The 17,480-nt window shown below is 31.4% G+C and overlaps 1 protein-coding gene and 1 long non-coding RNA gene across 5 annotated transcripts in view; one reads left to right on the plus strand and one right to left on the minus strand.

The window, feature by feature from the left end:
* Window positions 1–2,899: 2,899 nt before the first annotated feature.
* LOC127736696 (protocadherin-9-like) overlaps window positions 2,900–17,480 on the minus strand; it is a 40,986-nt gene continuing 26,405 nt past the window's right edge. For 2 of the 3 annotated variants that reach the window (XM_052247275.1, XM_052247274.1), the window contains 5 exons: window positions 11,542–14,356; window positions 8,459–8,584; window positions 5,319–5,469; window positions 3,884–4,049; window positions 2,900–3,166 (listed from right to left, as the gene is read on the minus strand). In XM_052247275.1, coding sequence (XP_052103235.1) covers window positions 5,326–5,469; window positions 8,459–8,584; window positions 11,542–14,244 — 2,973 coding nt within the window. In that variant the 5' untranslated portion in view covers window positions 14,245–14,356 and the 3' untranslated portion in view covers window positions 2,900–3,166; window positions 3,884–4,049; window positions 5,319–5,325. The remainder of the gene's footprint in view (window positions 3,167–3,883; window positions 4,050–5,318; window positions 5,470–8,458; window positions 8,585–11,541; window positions 14,357–17,480) is intronic. The other variant, XM_052247276.1, reaches the window with a different exon arrangement.
* Window positions 14,467–17,381, plus strand: LOC127736697 (uncharacterized). Of its 2 annotated transcripts, none has more exons than XR_007999137.1 (3): window positions 14,467–14,641; window positions 16,569–16,645; window positions 17,029–17,381. It is a non-coding gene; the product is annotated as an uncharacterized LOC127736697 (long non-coding RNA). The 2 variants fall into 2 exon arrangements; XR_007999136.1 differs by lacking the exon at window positions 14,467–14,641 and adding an exon at window positions 15,118–15,309.

Genomic DNA, 17,480 nt, shown 5'->3' on the forward strand with positions numbered 1-17,480 from the left:
ATATTCCTAGTCACTAGGTTAGATGAACCATTGTTTTCGGTAACTAACATATATCGATATTGTATTCAGTCATACGAGATTAGAATTGTTAGACCTTCTGTCATATAAAGGATAAGAGAGACTTATGTAACCTTACAATGGGAACTTGTGACAACACTTATTCAGGCTCCTCTGTACTTGTATACAGAACTTTCAGTGCTATTTTTCGACGTAGCGTTTCTGTTGTCTGTTTGTTGATTTTGATATTTGGACATTCGACCTTGACTTTCAGTACATTGTTTTCAGTAGTTATTGTAATACAGGCAAAGGTATTCTTCTTATCTGCTCTTGGGATCTATATTCCATTGATAAATTTGAAATGTTCATTAAAACTTAATTTGCAATTAACGGCAGAACTTATTTTTGTAGAGCTTCACTAATATATATGCTTCTTTTTGGTTATATCAACCCAATGTATTTATACATTGCTTGCTCTTAGCATTCCTGATGAAGGCTAACCCCTCAAAGCACAAATACAATATTATAAAGAAGTAGGGCCAATATCCCCTAAATTTATTTCAATACTAAAAGGTTTAACAACATTTTGAATTGTTTTTGAAAAGAAGTGAACAAAAATTAGTGCATCTTCAACAACTGACACTCTCTAACATTGTAGACTAGAATATAATTCATGACTAAAAGTTTCCGCAAAAATTGTCGTTCAATGACAAAAACTCCTATAAGAAGTAGAACGAAGATTTTGGCTAAGTTTGACTTATTTGTAGATCTTGCCATGCTGATTATTTCTGTTTTTACGAGCTATCTATTATAGTTTTATAGATAACAGGCATCAATGCAAAATTATGTTAAAAATCGCCATTTAAGGGCAAAAACTCAGACACATTTAAAAAAAGAATAGATTCCCCAATAATGATTGTGGGCAAGTTTGGTTTAATTTGGCTTTTTAGTTCCAGAGAAGATTTTTGTAAAAGTTATTGGAGATGGACAAAATGGGATGACAAACACCAAGTGATGGAAAAAGTTCACACTGGCCCTTCGGCCCAAGTGAGCTTAAATTCGTTTATTGTTTATAAAGAAGAAAAAAATTATGCTCTCCCTGAAAGATGAACAGTCAGTGCCTAAGTGCAGAAAACCAACATCCCAATCATTTCACTTTGTACATTGAGATAAACTTTTACCTTTTGCCAACTAACCACAACAGAAAACAAACTTATTTTTATTACTAGATGATACCCTGCTGTCTATATGCTTGGGTTTCTGAAGGTCTGAGCAAAATTTTGTCCAACTTACTCTCCCATTAATGAAGTTGTTGGAGCATATGCATAGACTGCTTGTCCTAATATGTAAACAGATGAGGAACCTAACCCTACCACTAGACCATAAACAGTTAAGGTGACCTACGTTTGCTCTCAAATTGTCTAGACCACTTGTGAATAAAGGAGCTAGTTTCAATGTTTCTATCCGAATTTCAATTAAGTATTCAGTAGCTATTATCACAATAATTCATAGCTAAACCAGTAACTAAAAAGAAAATGTTATTTTTTGGAAAATTTGTTTATTGGCATTCTTTTTATGATGTTGTAATTACCATCAATTTCAATTTTCCACTAGTGAAAACAGGCAAATTTCAATTGATTTTCAGGACCCCCCAAAAAAAGAACATATAAACCAAATGTGTCGGCAAAAATGATCTTGTGTCATTGTGTTTGTTTTAACATACATGACTTGACTATTAAGTTTGTTGAGCCCTGCACATTATGATTGATTGATTGGTGTTTAATGCCACTTTCAGCACTATTGGCTATTTCGTGGTGGCCAGTTTTTATTGTTGGAGGAAGAAGGAGTCCCTGCAGAGAACCACCAACCTTCTGTAGGAAAACTGACAACCCTAGTCAATTCAGATTGGAGTCGAATGCACCTGATGCAGGACTCGAACTCGCAACCTCAGTGTTGACAGGTTAGTGATACAGTAGTTGAACTACTTAGAATACTCAGCCATCAAGGCCCCTCTGCAAATGTTGTTTCCTTGGCCTAAATTTTGTTGAAATTCACCAGAATCTCAAATTTTTACAATAATAATTCTATCTCACTTTCCCACAGGTACATTCATCGCCTTGATACACTTTTCTTCTTGAAATGTTAGTAATAGATCTAATATTGAGGGTGAAATAAGGCCCTTACAGCACCTACCCCTCTATCAAAACTTAATCAAAGATCTGCCTTCAATATCAAATTTCGTAAATGACAAAATAAATCATAACAACTGATGAGATTGGAGACCGGTAGACCAACATATGGCTAGGTTTAAATAGTTCTTTAAGATTTTAGCAATCCACCATCTACCTCTAGCAGCGGATAAACAAAAGGTACATGAAGAGCATACAAAAACATCAGTACAGGAAAAACACTTAACTTTATAACCAATCACAAGAAAGACAGAACATTCAAACAATACATAGCATTTTATCTTAGAATGATTTTAGTTCCTGAAAGCTAGCTCAAAAGTACTTCTTAACCTACAGATGTGAAATTGCCGTCATGCACCCTGGAGCTATAGTGCCGGAGAGGACACTAACTTTCAGCAGGAAAACTGACACTCTTAGTCAATTGAGATTGGAGTTCAATGCACCTGCCATATGCATGGTTCCAACACATAACCTCAGTGTTGCCAGGCTGGTGATACAGTAGTTGAACTACTTAGACCAACTCGGCCATCGAGGCCCTATCCCCATAGAAAAAGTCTTTACACAGAAAACCTTGTTGTCATAAACATGCTGTTCCTTAGGGTATAGCAGTACTACTGAGATAATTGCTGTTTCATATATATATATTCATTCCATTTGCTTTTACCCAAACCAGTCTCATACAATTTGAAGAGGTTAATAAAAAGAAGAATATGTTTACATTTCAAGATTTTTAATCTTTAAAAAAATATAAAACAATAACAAATAACATTATCATAAATAACAGGATTTCTATATCAATGATTAATTTACAATGAAACATATGATAAGACTAGATAAATTCTAGCAAGAATTGATAACATGGAATTCACAGCTTAGTTTGTAGTGAGATCAATGTTCAAGGAATGCACCAGGTTATCTCCCCTTCAATAACATGAAGGATTAACTCCCTTTGAAGACTTTAGCACCATTTGTGAACAAACCTGCAAATAAATATATAGCTATTGAAATAATATGTCAAAGTAGATTAATAGTTAATATCTCATGGTAAAAACAAAAATCAAATTGTTGTAATGAAACTGCAAAACAATTTTAACTTTTATTATAAAATTAAATGTTTTACCTGTTTTTTTAACAGAATGCTGTGAAGAAGATTTAACATAAACACCATTATTAATGTCTGTTAATTTATTTTTATTATCTTAGAAATCTGTATATTGTCAACTACCAATAAATTTCAACCTTTCAGTGAGGCAAAAATAAATGAATATCAATTAAATGGATAACACTGTTACATCCACTTTGTCCTATGGTATGACTGTTTGATTGACTGATTGTTGCTTGCTTAACTTTCATTGGCAATCCTATAGTATATATAATCAGTCCCAACTATGTTTCAGTAGCTTAACTGCCCCATATAAAGTTTTAAATTGTCTACAATGTATTTCTAATTTATTTTCATGTTTTTCTTTTGTTTTATTTGGATATGTCTCAAAATTCTCGAAATTAAAAAAATAATAGACAGAAAATATTTGAAATATCTAAAACCATTCAACAGTATGAAACAAAAAATGCTTGATATTAAATGAAAAAGTCTTAATGTCTATTTCTTTCAATGATATTTTTACCAATATATGATTAGGAATGATGATTTGCAATACTGCATATATTTAGCATATTTGATCTTTATGTATACTTACATCATACAGTGAGGATACAATCCTTGAGTGGCAGTGTACATAAGTGGCTCTGTTTGTCTTTCTGTATCTAACACTTGGAATCATATAGATAATATCAAAGTCATATAAATCTCTACGAGGTATCATATCTTTTAAAATACTGCTTTCAGGAAAAATCTGTAATAATCTGGAAAAAAATAAAATATTCTAAGTTATTTCTTGGATAGTAAACCATTATATTAAGACAGTAAGAATAAAAATATTAAAAAAGATAAACACACACAAAAATAACATACCTAGAAAACAAAAGAAATCAAAACATAACAAATAAGTGAAAAAGTGACATGTGATAACTATTCTACTTCAAGATCAGGAAAGGACAACAAATTTAATAAAAATTACAACATTTGTACAAAGAATGATACAAACATAACCTTATTTTAGAGTACATAATAATAAGCTTGAAAGAGACTTAGTCAAAGATCTGCCTCTAATATCAGATTTCCTAAATGACAAAACAATGTTGTTCATCCCATGATTAATAATACCTGTGGTTATCTCCCATGTCACAATCAGTAGGAATAAATAAAAATAATCAAATTATCTCCCTTAGTCCATTAAATCATTGTGACCACCGTGTCAGATTTTATAAGGGGATTTAAAAATGGTCAAATTGCATGTCAAAATTTCATTAATAATGATTTTAACAAGTTCAAACTTTCTCTTGATCTATAATTAAGTCAGTAATAACAGGTTAATGTATGATTTGGTCAATTAAAGGACTTAGAATCATGAACCAAGATATCCTGTCCACGCTAAATCTAATTTTATTACTTCTGAAATGTGCATTTTTTAGCCTGATTAACCATAAGATTTATGACTATTTTACAAGCAATCTAAACATATAATTATCACAACAAATAAAACCTGTTCAACTTTAAGGTGGAGTTACCTCAAAATTTAGAAATAAAGCATGGACTTAACTAAGCTTACACAACCACAATCTTAAATTAACATCTACTCTTTCTGTTTGGATTGGGTTTTAAATGATATGTATGCTAAACAATGAAACAATTTTCAAGCTCCATAAGATGTATGAATAGTCCATGGTGTAATACAGTTTAAGTTCTCAACTCAAGTCAGTAATCTTATCAGTAAGATTGTTTTTTTCTATATCGTAGAGCCTTTTCATCTTTTATGGAATAAGTTTTTTGATGACAGAGACAGTACCATTCCTTTATCTATGACATGTCTAGACTAAGAGTTATTTTGACCTTAACATAAAGTATAAACTAATGTTGAAGAGAGAATATTGATTGCTACATGTTTTAATCTGGATTTATTTTCATGTTGGGTTGCTGACATATTCCCTCGACTACCTGGTATTCTTTTTATTTTTTTGTCTAATTCCAATATTTTACATTAAGGTTTTGACTGTTGTACAATCAGCACTTACCATTACTCTATATAACAATGCCACTCCTTGGATACATCTGATGATGGTGGACATCCTCCTCACTGCCACCACGGCCACTATCACTCGTCACATCCTCACTTAAATCACTACGTGTATCTTCACCATGGCGTTTACTCCAAATCTGTCGTCTCTGCAAAAAAATCGTTTATATGTTAAGTTTTCAACAAGAAGAAAATACGAGAAAACACATATTAGTATGAATAGTTAAATGTCACCTTCTTTATAAAATCTTTCTTGATAGTAAGACAATAAATACATTGTTCAGACTTTAAACTTTTTCCCATGATTTCATACTTGAAAATCGGTATAAAAAATTAATATTGTCCTAACAAAATCACTCAACTCTCACCTTATAAAGTATCTATTTTGGCAAATCTCAATAGCAAAAAAAGAGAACTACAAGTGACAATTTTAATGTCAGGAGACAGACATATCTAACAATTAAATTTAAAAGATTTCTGCAGAAGTTCTTGTCACAGAAGTCATACTCCAGGTGTAAATGGGGGGCACCATATAATTCTATTACTATGACTATTATTTCCCAATGACATTCACATAAAATCACGATAATTAGTCCAATATTATTACAATGTTAAGAAATATTCTGACATCTTAATACCGAGAGGTTGGACATATTTTATATGAAGGGATAAAACCACTCCATGACGTCCATGCAGGAATATCAGTCCTAAATGTTACATCGAGTACCTCTTGACAATAAAAGAAATCTTCGCATTACAATGTCAAAACCGTATTTAATCAAATTATGTTCAGTTCATTTGAACTGTAGTCAAAGTGCATAGCTCCCACAGAGAAAAGCCTTTCTATTTAATGTATATTTAATCCCATTTTTCAGTATTTGAGTGAGAGAAAGGTACGCAGACACGCCCCCGTTTTTCTCATAATAAAAACTTAACATCCCTTGATTAAATGTTCTTTGAACTTTTAACAATAAGGCTCAACACAGAAACAAGTACAATATTCATTTTCCCCTCCAAGAAACGAAAGAAAGAAGAAAAACTTCAAAGATAAAAGGATTATGAATAAATATGGGGCAATCTGTTTAAATATTTACGTGGATAAATGTTGTATATATCAATAAATATCTGTTATATTAACTGTTGACTTTTGTATTGATTTTAGACACAATGTATCTTTTTAAAGTTGTGAAATTATCTGAATATTCTTCACTGTTATGTTTCCTCATGGTCTATTTAACTTTTATTTGATAGTCATCTGAGAATTTATCTTGTTTAAAAGCTCATCGGAGTAAGGATAAAAAAAAGAAATATAAAAGATATTTTCAAAAGAAAAGATAAAGAAGGAATCTCTGCTGTTACAAAACTATTGTAAACTTTTCTTCACAGTTATTTCAACAGGGTCTAACCTTCAATCCACTGGACATTAAACTAACAACAATCAATCAATGTAGCCTTCGAGAAAACAGTCTAGAGATTTTATATCATATCTGTTCTCTTTTCAATATCAAAATAATATCAAATTTCCCATTTCAAGAAATATAGATTTTACCACTGCAACAAGTGTGTTACAATATTTCTCCACTCGAGACAGTTAAATTTTAATATTTAAAGCGTGAGGCTTGCCAAGCTTTTTAAATAATTAAAATTTAACTGTTGAGAGTGGAGAAATATCGTAATACACGAGTTATAGTGGTGGAATCTGTTTCTCTAATGATTTTTATCATTCCTTGTTCAAAGAATTGCAGACGCCTTTTTTCATGACGTCACAATAGGAAATTCAGAAGAAACCAAGAAAATTTAACTTCATTTTTAAATTTCGACCAATCATTTGCCGAGAACAGATATTTCACTAGTGAGGAGAAATATTTTTCTCACACCTATCAAGAAATGTGAAAATAGCACAAAAATTAGAGAAAATTAGTTTCTATATGAAAAACCTAAGCTACACCAAATATGAAAATTTGGATTAAAAAAATTCCTTTCAGTCAAAGAAATAACTAGTAGGCTTAGATTTTGTGAAAAAATCTTAGTCTTGTGTAAGTCTTATAAACCAATAAAAATATTTACAAAATCTCAGTTTCCTCAAATAACCTTTAGTCAAACTCCTGTGTAAGTGCAGGATTTCCTATTTATGTGAATTGAAATGTTTTCAAGGGGAAGAAACAGCATTCTTTGTTGTAATAACATACTTTTTAACCATCTGTATAGGCCTTAACAGGTTCAAATTTTAAACAATCGCAGGATCTGTGATTAATAGGTATTTAGAAATACTTTAATACCGACATTCTATTCATATCAAATTTTTACCACGATTAAAAATTTAAATTCTAATTTCTGGATTTAAGATTTAACTTAAAGAATGAGAAACACTAAAAAAAGAATAAGATGTCAAAATGAACTAAATTACCTTTAGAATGATGACTAACATGTAACTTTATAATAAAAAAATATGTGGTCATTGTTTTGTTTTTGATTTTGATCTTTAGACTTTTTATCGGCAAAGTTGTTAGTGAACTGGAAAGTAAAACAAAGGAAAGGCAAGGTTGCTTGATTCCCATCTATAGATAGGCTTTAAATAAAAAACGTTATAAACAGACGAAGAAATAAACCAACATAATATTAAATTTCAAGATATTTTGTTAGGAAAAAGATTTAAAACAAGCTTAATTATTTGAATATATATACACCCAATATTACAAGAAATTTAGTTGCACTTTTTGTAATTTTAAATACTTAAGAAAGAAAAGGCAATTCTGGATAGATGCAAACAGGACACCAACCAAATAGCACTAGAATAATTCATATAATATATTATAATGTACAGACTTCATTACCTCCATCATCAGAAATAAATAGTCAAACCTGTATAATGGTCACCCCTCCAGACCAGACAAAACGGACCTTATAAAACAGATGATCTTTGAATTGAGGTTCAACACATATAGGTATTCCTACAACAGGACAGGAGGAGGATGGATGACCAGACAAGACAGTTTTTTTTCTAAATAGATTTGACCTTTATAGCAGGTTTGACCTGTTATATATAAATTCAGTAAATTCTGACAGGTCTTTTGCAGTCAATAGCTTCTATCATAGGCTTAGGTAAGAAGAATTAATAATGTCTAATGAACTACTTACATCATCAGGGTGATATAATAATGGTTTATTATAGGAAGAATTCAGTAATTTCTGATGAAGACGTATGGATGACATTCTATGGTGCTCTTCTTCGTGAGGGTTGGGATCCGATGAAGATTCATGAATCTGAAAGTAAATAAAAGTCCAAACATTGTAAAATTCAGTCAGCTGCTTATTACTACCGGTAAAATGATTACAAGCTGAATTCAGTAATTTAAAAAAAAACATTTCCCGATCAATATTTCAATATTTTCTGCTTGAGAGTGAAATATTATTTATACCAATTCTACTTCTTTGATGCAGTTTAAGTTTGTATACAATATATCTTTGTGCTCATTGATCAATGCCTTTAAGCACATATTTTACATGTCTGGTTGCTAAGTGTCGATGCTTATTTCTTATTGTTCTGATTGTTTTTTTGAATTTAATTTGTAAAATATCCTAGAGGAGTTTTCATTGTTAGCAGGGTATATTAAGTCAGTATATTCCTGCATAGCGTACCAAACCGATACACCATTGCATTGTTCTGTCTTATCATTTACAAAAATAACAAAATGTAAATAATCTGTTGGAAATTCCTGGAAAATTATATTTAATCAATTCAGTACAATTTGGTTTGCTCTCATCAATTTAATTGACTGTTTGATATTCATCAAACAAAATAAAAATGTTAAGCTGTGATAGAAACAAAAGCATTTCCATTGTGTTGCAACAATAAAAGTAAGTTAACCATTTAACATTGAATTTCTTAGTTGATCATGACATTTTTTTCAAGCCAACATTGTTGATGGTAACATATGTACAAGTATATGTGTTTTTATCAGAAGTCAATTTATGATTAAGCTGTGTCACAAGAAACATATTGTACAGAATAAAAAAGACAAAAATGTCAAAAACTTATTACAAAAACCAACTTTTTGTCATTTTCTCATTTTTCAAGCTTTTCCCTATTGGTATATAATTTGGTGAAAGCTACAATTTATAATCACTTTACGGACAAAGTATGGTTTTATCATGCTTATAATAATGATGAATGGCACTATTCAGTATGAAAAATGACTTTATTGAATTTATACTGCACTTGTAAGGTTTTCACATTTAAACTTTTTTTCCTTAATCTAAAGCAATCTATGGCAAATCAATTACAGTCCCTTTTAAAGGTGAACAATCTTTTAATTTTCAATCTAACTCCCAGCAACTTCCTGCTAAATTCAGATATTTTAAATCCTCTTACATCTTTTGTGGTGAGAATTTTGCTTGATAAAATATGATAATTTGTGTAATAACCAACATGTTTGTCAACAAAAACTTTCATTTGTCCAACCCCACATCTTGTAACAGGTTGGGTTCTATGAACGATTTCCCGTTGATATTTCTAAAGAGGATTAGCATATATAAACATCACATGGCTCCAAAACTAACTATTAGGTAATGTTCTGGGGTCTTTTTCAAAGCTAAATCATTTAATCAAACTTTAATTTACATTTAGACAGCTGGCAAACAAACTTTCCTATCTATCATATTGTTAGAATATAATGGCCATTTTCATTTTGTTATCAACACAGTGGTCACTTCTAAATTGATGGTTTTACACTAAAGGAAAGATTTCATATATTTCTAATTCAAGTTATTGTATTGTACATAAGAAAGAGAAAGAAGATTCCAAAGGGGTAATTGATAAGATGCAAAATACATGTATGTCCAAATTTAATACATTGTTGAGGAAAAACTTAACTTCTGGTCAACCCCTTTATGCTGTAAATACCACAGGAACAATCCGTGTTTTATTTGTTTTTTTAATTGTTTTGACAGAAGCCATTCCTCAAACCACAACAGTTGAGCTACATAATTCGTGTTTTAAACATCTTGTGTTCATCATTTCTGTCATCTAATGCCATATCATATATACAAAGCTCAGGGCTCTAGGTCATTAAACTTTATTCAGTACTCAAAATACAAAATTTATGCTCGAAACACCAAATCCAGTATTTCGATTGGTTAGTTTTTATTCTGAGTATGATAATCATGCTCCAAATTGTTATGACGAAAGGCCTGTAATCACTTTCTTATACTCTTGACACTTATGTTGGAGTTATCAAACTTTTTTAATCACTTAAAAAAAACTGATTTTCCAGTTTAAATGTTGGTGGCCTTTCTTCAGGATCAAGTGGACAGAATTTTCTAAGTTTAAAGTTGAGATATGAAATTGGATTCATTTAACATGTAGAACACTGGATAAAAACTTAGTTATTGTTGAAAGAATTAAACATTCACACTTATTCATATTTTCTTTTAAAAAGTTAACAGGACTATTGGTACTCAATCAAATTTGATTTACTTGAAAACTCTATCAGAATATATGAACTATAAATTGGCCAATTAAAACGAATTGTTGATCAAAACCTCACACATTATACTATATAATAATTATGATTTCCCCTGCAGGTGAGTAAATAAAATGGTTTTATTAAAACCTTACTTTATATCAAAAGTTCTAAAGATTCTTCAGTAAAAAAAACAACTTTAATTTAACTGTCTTTTATGGACATTTTACATGTGAAAATAAACTTTTGCATCTAAAGACAGGTCAAAGGTTACACAGAATTGATCTGACAGTGAAAAGTTCACCTTACTGAGAAAAGTTTATATTACTGTTTTATTACCCTAATTAGGCTACCAGATACTAGACTGACAAATTCTATAAAATGTCTAGATAAACCAGTCTTATTAAAATTGATAGGTGTGAACTTAGCTATTTAACAAGTGTAAATTGTTGTCTATTATAAGAGCAAAAAAATGTTAAATTCACTTAATTTTAAAATGAAGTTCAATATATATCTAAATAGTGCACATTTTCTGCAAATTTTAGATGCTTTAAAAATTGTTGAATTTAAATTGAATTTAAAGAATAGGTTAGAATAAAACTTCATGCAAAGACTGTTAATTAAATTCCAAACCTACAGAAATCTTAAAATTAAATTGGAGTTAAATGTTAGGAGAAAAGCCAAACATGCCTAGACTGTTCCCCCTTGAACAAAATGTTTGTTAGATGTTAGGTGAATATAACGGGCAAGGAAACAAACCTGTTTTAATGACTGCTGTGGTTTGGGACTACCCGATTCTGAATTAGCTATCATAAATATTCCAGAGTCTCTATGATCATCTAACGAAAAACTCACTTCTTTTTTATCTCCACCACTTAATGTATTAGTATTATATCCATTTGGTAAATTGGTCTCTTTTGTCAATATGGATTTTTTATTGGTGTTAAGGTGTATAGTTTCTGAAATCTGAAATTCTTCCTTCCCTGGTGGTGGATAGTCTTTCATTAATTTATTATTGTCAACTCTCCGTATGAGAAATATGATGACAATTATGGCTAATGATAAAACGATTGTTACACAAACTATTGTAATCACGATAAGGACATTCTGTCCAATACTTGCTTCAGACGAGGCTGATGTTTTTGTCAATTCTATCCTTATTTTAATCTCGGTACTGTTACTCCGCGGAGTAATACCGTGGTCCTGTACTTCAACAACTAATAAATAATCCTTTATTTCACTACTCTGAATGCTGTGTGCGAGAAAAATCTTTCCAGTATTGCTTTCAATAAAAAACAAATTATTGTCATTTCGTGACCGGATTGAAAAACTGAGAGATCCATTTGGTCCATTGTCAGGATCAAAGGCTTCTACTTTGGTGACAACAGAATTTGCTGGTGTTAAATGTGAGACTTTAATGGAGCCATTTCCCTGCACTGGATACAAAATCTGTGGTGAATTATCATTTATATCTAGAACCATTACTTGTATGTTAACTGTCGAGTTTAAAGATGGTGCTCCAAAATCTTCAGCCTTTACTTCAAATGTGTATAGATTTTTATACTCTCGGTTCAATATACCATTTGTTTGAATGGTTCCTGTAGATGGATCTATGTGGAAGGGTACTGCTCTGTTTCTAGACTTTATAGAATATTTAATTTTACCATTATCACTAATGTCATTGTCAGTGGCATATACCGTACCCACAAAAGTCTTTGATTGTAAATTTTCTTGAATTTTAAATTCATAACTGGTCTGATTAAAACGTGGTGTTTCATCATTTTCATCAAGAATGTGAAGTTCCACTGTTGCAGTTGAGGTAAATGCCTTTGTTTGTCCTCCATCCACAGCTAGAACTTGAAATGTATAAACATCCTGCATTTCTCTATCAAACGGTACTGTGGTTCTAATCACACCAGTGCTTGGGTCAGCATAAAACTTGTCTGCATTACCCTGTTCTACATAATACCGAACTTGAGCGTTCTCTTCCTCGTCTTTGTCTGAAGCAGTAACTTTTGCTATGAAGATCCCTGTATGGTCACTCTCTACCATTGACTCATTGTAAAAACTTTTTAAAAATTCGGGGAAGTTATCATTTTCATCTATAATTTGAACAATAAAGCTGGACGTTGTTTTAAGTGGTTCTTTTCCCGAATCTTGACAATCAACAGTTACAACAAGTTCAATGTCCTTTTCTCTGTCTAAAACTTTATTAACCAACACTTTATATTCTGTTTGAGAACTGGACAGTTTAGAAAGTCTAAATGTGTTGTCACGGAGACTACAAGAAACAATACCATTGTTACCAGTATCTTTGTCTGTGACTCCAATGTAAGCAACGACAGTTCCATTAGGAGAATTCTCATTTGCTCTAGCTGTACTGCCACTTGATAACAAATTTATGTTGATTTCTGGAGGATTGTCGTTCACATCAGTAACAGTAATTGTCAAGGCAACCTGACTGCTCTTGGGTGGTGTCCCTTTATCAGAAGCTTGAACGATAAGACTAAGTGGTGCCCCCTTTGTGTGAGAGAGATGTTCTATGACCGACAACTGACCTGTTGATTTATCAATGGCAAAGAAAGTTTGTGCATCACTTGAGGGTGATGATATCAAAGTGAACTCTACATCACCATTCAAACCAGCATCATGATCCACCGCTGTGATGTTTAGAATTTTATTTGGTACAGATATATCTTCCGGCACAGTGATATCATATTGTTTACGACTAAATATGGGTTTGTTGTCGTTTATATCAGTAACAGTCACGTTAATTGTCAACATACTACTTCTTTGTGGTGAACCTCCGTCTTTTGCCACCAGATAAACTTGATAATGGCTCAGCACCTCTCTATCTACTGTCTGTTTGAGGAGGATAGAAACTTCAATATTTCCTGATAAACTATGGTCAAACTTTAAACCGAAAGTTCCGCTATCTGGTAAAAGTTCATACGTTTGTAAAGAGTTGTTATCACCCATATCTTTGTCAACGGCCCCTATTACTGGGTATGTTGTGTTAATGTCTGCATCTTCTGGAATGTTTAAAACAATGGATGACCGGCTAAATTCTGGTTTGTTATCATTTATGTCTTTTAAAGTTACATTAACATTTATCGGCTGGAAGAAAGTTCCACTACTAGCACCAATACGGAGTTGAAGAAGACAACTTTTCTGAAAAGGACAAATTGTTTCTCTGTCTAATTTAGAATTTGTAGAAAGAGCACCATTGTTTTCATTTATTGTGAAATATGTTCCAACTGTTTTCAGAAAGCTATATCTCATATTGGCAAACTCATCAGCTGTAGCTATGGATGCTAATTTGCTTGCATCGGCAACATTGCCTAGATATAAAGGTGGTTCTTGTTCTTCTAAAATCTGATAAAATATTGTAATATCTGCAGCTCTAATGAACACAAATACTGTTGATAATACTATTACTGTTACATATCTACACATTGCCATTGTCTTTTAGAAGTATTTCCAAAGATGTTTAAAATGTTTTTGCAATTCCTCACATCATTTATATGGAAATGGAGATTCTTTACCCACACTGGACGACTTTCAATTTCTCAGTCTGAAATTAAACAATAAAATGAACTTTAAATTGGCGATTTGTTTAAATGTATATCGAGCACAGTCATAGGTTCCTTTTGATTAGGTTTTAGTATAATGATACGGTATACCAAGGATTTGTATAGTGAGAAGGATTGGAATCTCGTGGACTATTTGCATTGCCTGTATTGAAATAAGCTGCGTATGATGAGATTTTGCGAGATTTACCGTGATGCATCTCGTTAGTCGTTTTTCGTCCACCATTACAAGTTGAATTTATGTCATTTCAAGATAAACTCGGCGTTTTGTAAGTATAATATAACAAAATTACATGATGTGATACTTTTAAGTGTTAAATTATGACAGTTCTGATTCAATAAACAGTTTTTATCTTTACAAAACACATTGTCTGCATCTAAATATACTATGCATTTTATCTGTTGTTCATCGTAATAATCCCGCCCAAATAGGCGGTCCAAACCACAACTTTAATCTCAATCTCCTCCTTCATAATAAGGATTTGTGTTCAGAAACTTGAATTATATGAAATAAATGTGTGTGGTGCGTGCATATTATAAACTATATAGTGTAAGGAGCTTTCGTTGTTGTTACTTTAATGGTTATCTCAGACCAACCGTCAAAAATCGTCCCGCGTCAGTGCAAAAAAGGGTGGACTGATAAAATATCAATAAAGTGCCACAATCGGTCGATTTCAACACTAAAACGTAATTATATCAATTTATCATAGTTTATTTGTTGTACTTTCTAAAACATTTGGCAGTAAAATGATAACGTGTGATATTATCATATTTTCAAAATACCGCTACGGTTACTAGATGCATCCAAAAGTCGTTATTATGGGCGGGACCAAATTAACATAAATAAACTTCCTGTAGTCCCTCGAACGTGATGAAAAATGTTTACAGTAGAAAAAATAGTTTGCATCTGTCGTTTCATGGACATTTACACCAAAAGGTATTGCTTTTTCCTTTAGAATTGATATGAAAATGTACTGGGAAATTCCTTTATGCCTTCTAGGGTTTACAGAACCCTGCTTACGTTCACCACATCAACTGAGTATATCATTATCATACAGTCATACTGCACATAGGCTACTGTCATAGGTGATAGCATATTTTGGCAGTAGTATAAAGTGAAAATATAGGGACACTATTAATTTACAAGTTAAAGGCGTGTTCTTACTATCATATATTAAGACTGTCTATCTCTCCAACTTTTTGGTATACCTCAGGCCTGTACCAAAGATAACAGGAGATAGTTACATTTGTATATGTGTATATATGTGCTTAAAAGTGTGGGGGATAAGGGTACGATTTCAGTCCGACTAATTCAGTTAATGAAATAAAAAATATATATTGCCGTCTTCAGGATAAATTACAAGCGCTCGTCCCAGACCAGTATAATTTTTCTGAGGCTTAACTGCCCAAATGAATAAAAAGAGAAATTTTATGAAAGACTATTTTTCAGGCTTTGTTGTCAAAAAGTGTTCTACAATACACAAAATCTCTAAATTAACACTCATAAACAACAAAAAAGAAAAGAACGGTCCATTCACATGTACATGTATGGAGAATTTGAAAGTAAAATTAGGCACTTCATCAAAGAAATACCAAAATAGTCAAAAATTTTATGTTGTCATGGTCAAACATTTGATATTCTTGGGATGGCTACATGTCTACTAAAGTACATAATTAATCCTTGTTACCCCAATACAATCAACCGGTTATGTACTTGTATAGGATGCATAATGTGCCAATGCGGACTTTAAAAATCTGAACTTTTTCTGACCAGACTCCATATTCTGCATAAATTCATGTCTTGTATTTTATTATTTTTGTGATGTATTATGAACTGTGTTATTTTGTTAATGTTCATATATATATATATATGTATACCATAAAACCCATGATAACTGGATTTAAATTTCAATAAAATACATATCCCAGCATTATTATAGTGAACATGTAAATTACATCTGTTTACATGGTTTAAACAGTAACAGATTATACATAACCCAGCAGTGACGAGTGCCCAATTATTCGTTTTTAAATTACTGCAAAATTCTCGAAATGTTATTTGATAAAATATAATTATTTAGCTTTTATATATGGACAGCTAGGAGAGAAGCTTACTCTTGATACATAAGTAATAAAATTTCAGTTACTGTGTATAATTGTTTAACATCATATTTGCATTCAGTTTTTTACTTTCAGATGTAAAAGATATTTTGTGTATTAATAGTACTTCTCTCTGAAGACAATAGTTGGTTATGGCTGTGGATAATAATCAGGTAACTACATTATTAAAAATATAAAATAATACTGATACCAGAATTACTTTAAAATCATTATATTCAGAATTTGTGCAAGAATCATACCAGTGTGCCACATCTCTTAATATTTTTTACAGAAATTCTTAGTTGAATTCTAGCCAGCTCTGACAGCTTTCAGCACTAGTACTAGTACTGCCACAAAATGTAATTTTTAGATTCTTATTTGTTTTTTATTTGTAGTAGGCAGGTGTATTTTGTTTTACATGTAATGTTTTATTTTCTTTGCTTAGAAATTAAATGGATTAAAATTATAATTTTACAATATGGAAAATGTCAGGGAAACCCTAATTATATTTTATGTATTTTAGTCTTACAAAAAAAAAAATGTTTGTTATTTTCAGGATACCAAAGTTAAAGAAAGGAGATATGTTTCTTTGTGGTGAAAGTGCAAGAAATAACACCATATTCTGACTTACAAAATGATCACTCATACTGCATGCAATACAGGGAAAGGCATCAAACCAAGCCTCTAGAAGACATACATTTGTAGAATGTATTTTCTATGATGTACACATCGCAGAGGATACTTTATGTTCCAAAAAATCAAATACAAATTGTGTCAGCTCCTGTGACAAACTGAAGATGGAAGTTAACCAGAGTATGAAATCACCATTATCAATATGTAAAATCCAACCAGTGACTATATATTTATTCAAATAGTGTCATGAATGGAATTAAAAAAGGACTTGGAAAATTAACATGTTTTAATATTGCTTTGTGTGTGTGAATAAAATTTGTTAGCAAGAACAAACTTCTTTTATTACAAGACATCCAGAATACATGATGTCTTCAT

This window comes from Mytilus californianus, unplaced genomic scaffold (assembly GCF_021869535.1).
Source record: "Mytilus californianus isolate M0D057914Y unplaced genomic scaffold, xbMytCali1.0.p SCAF_35, whole genome shotgun sequence".
Classification (NCBI taxonomy): Eukaryota; Metazoa; Mollusca; class Bivalvia; order Mytilida; family Mytilidae; genus Mytilus; species Mytilus californianus.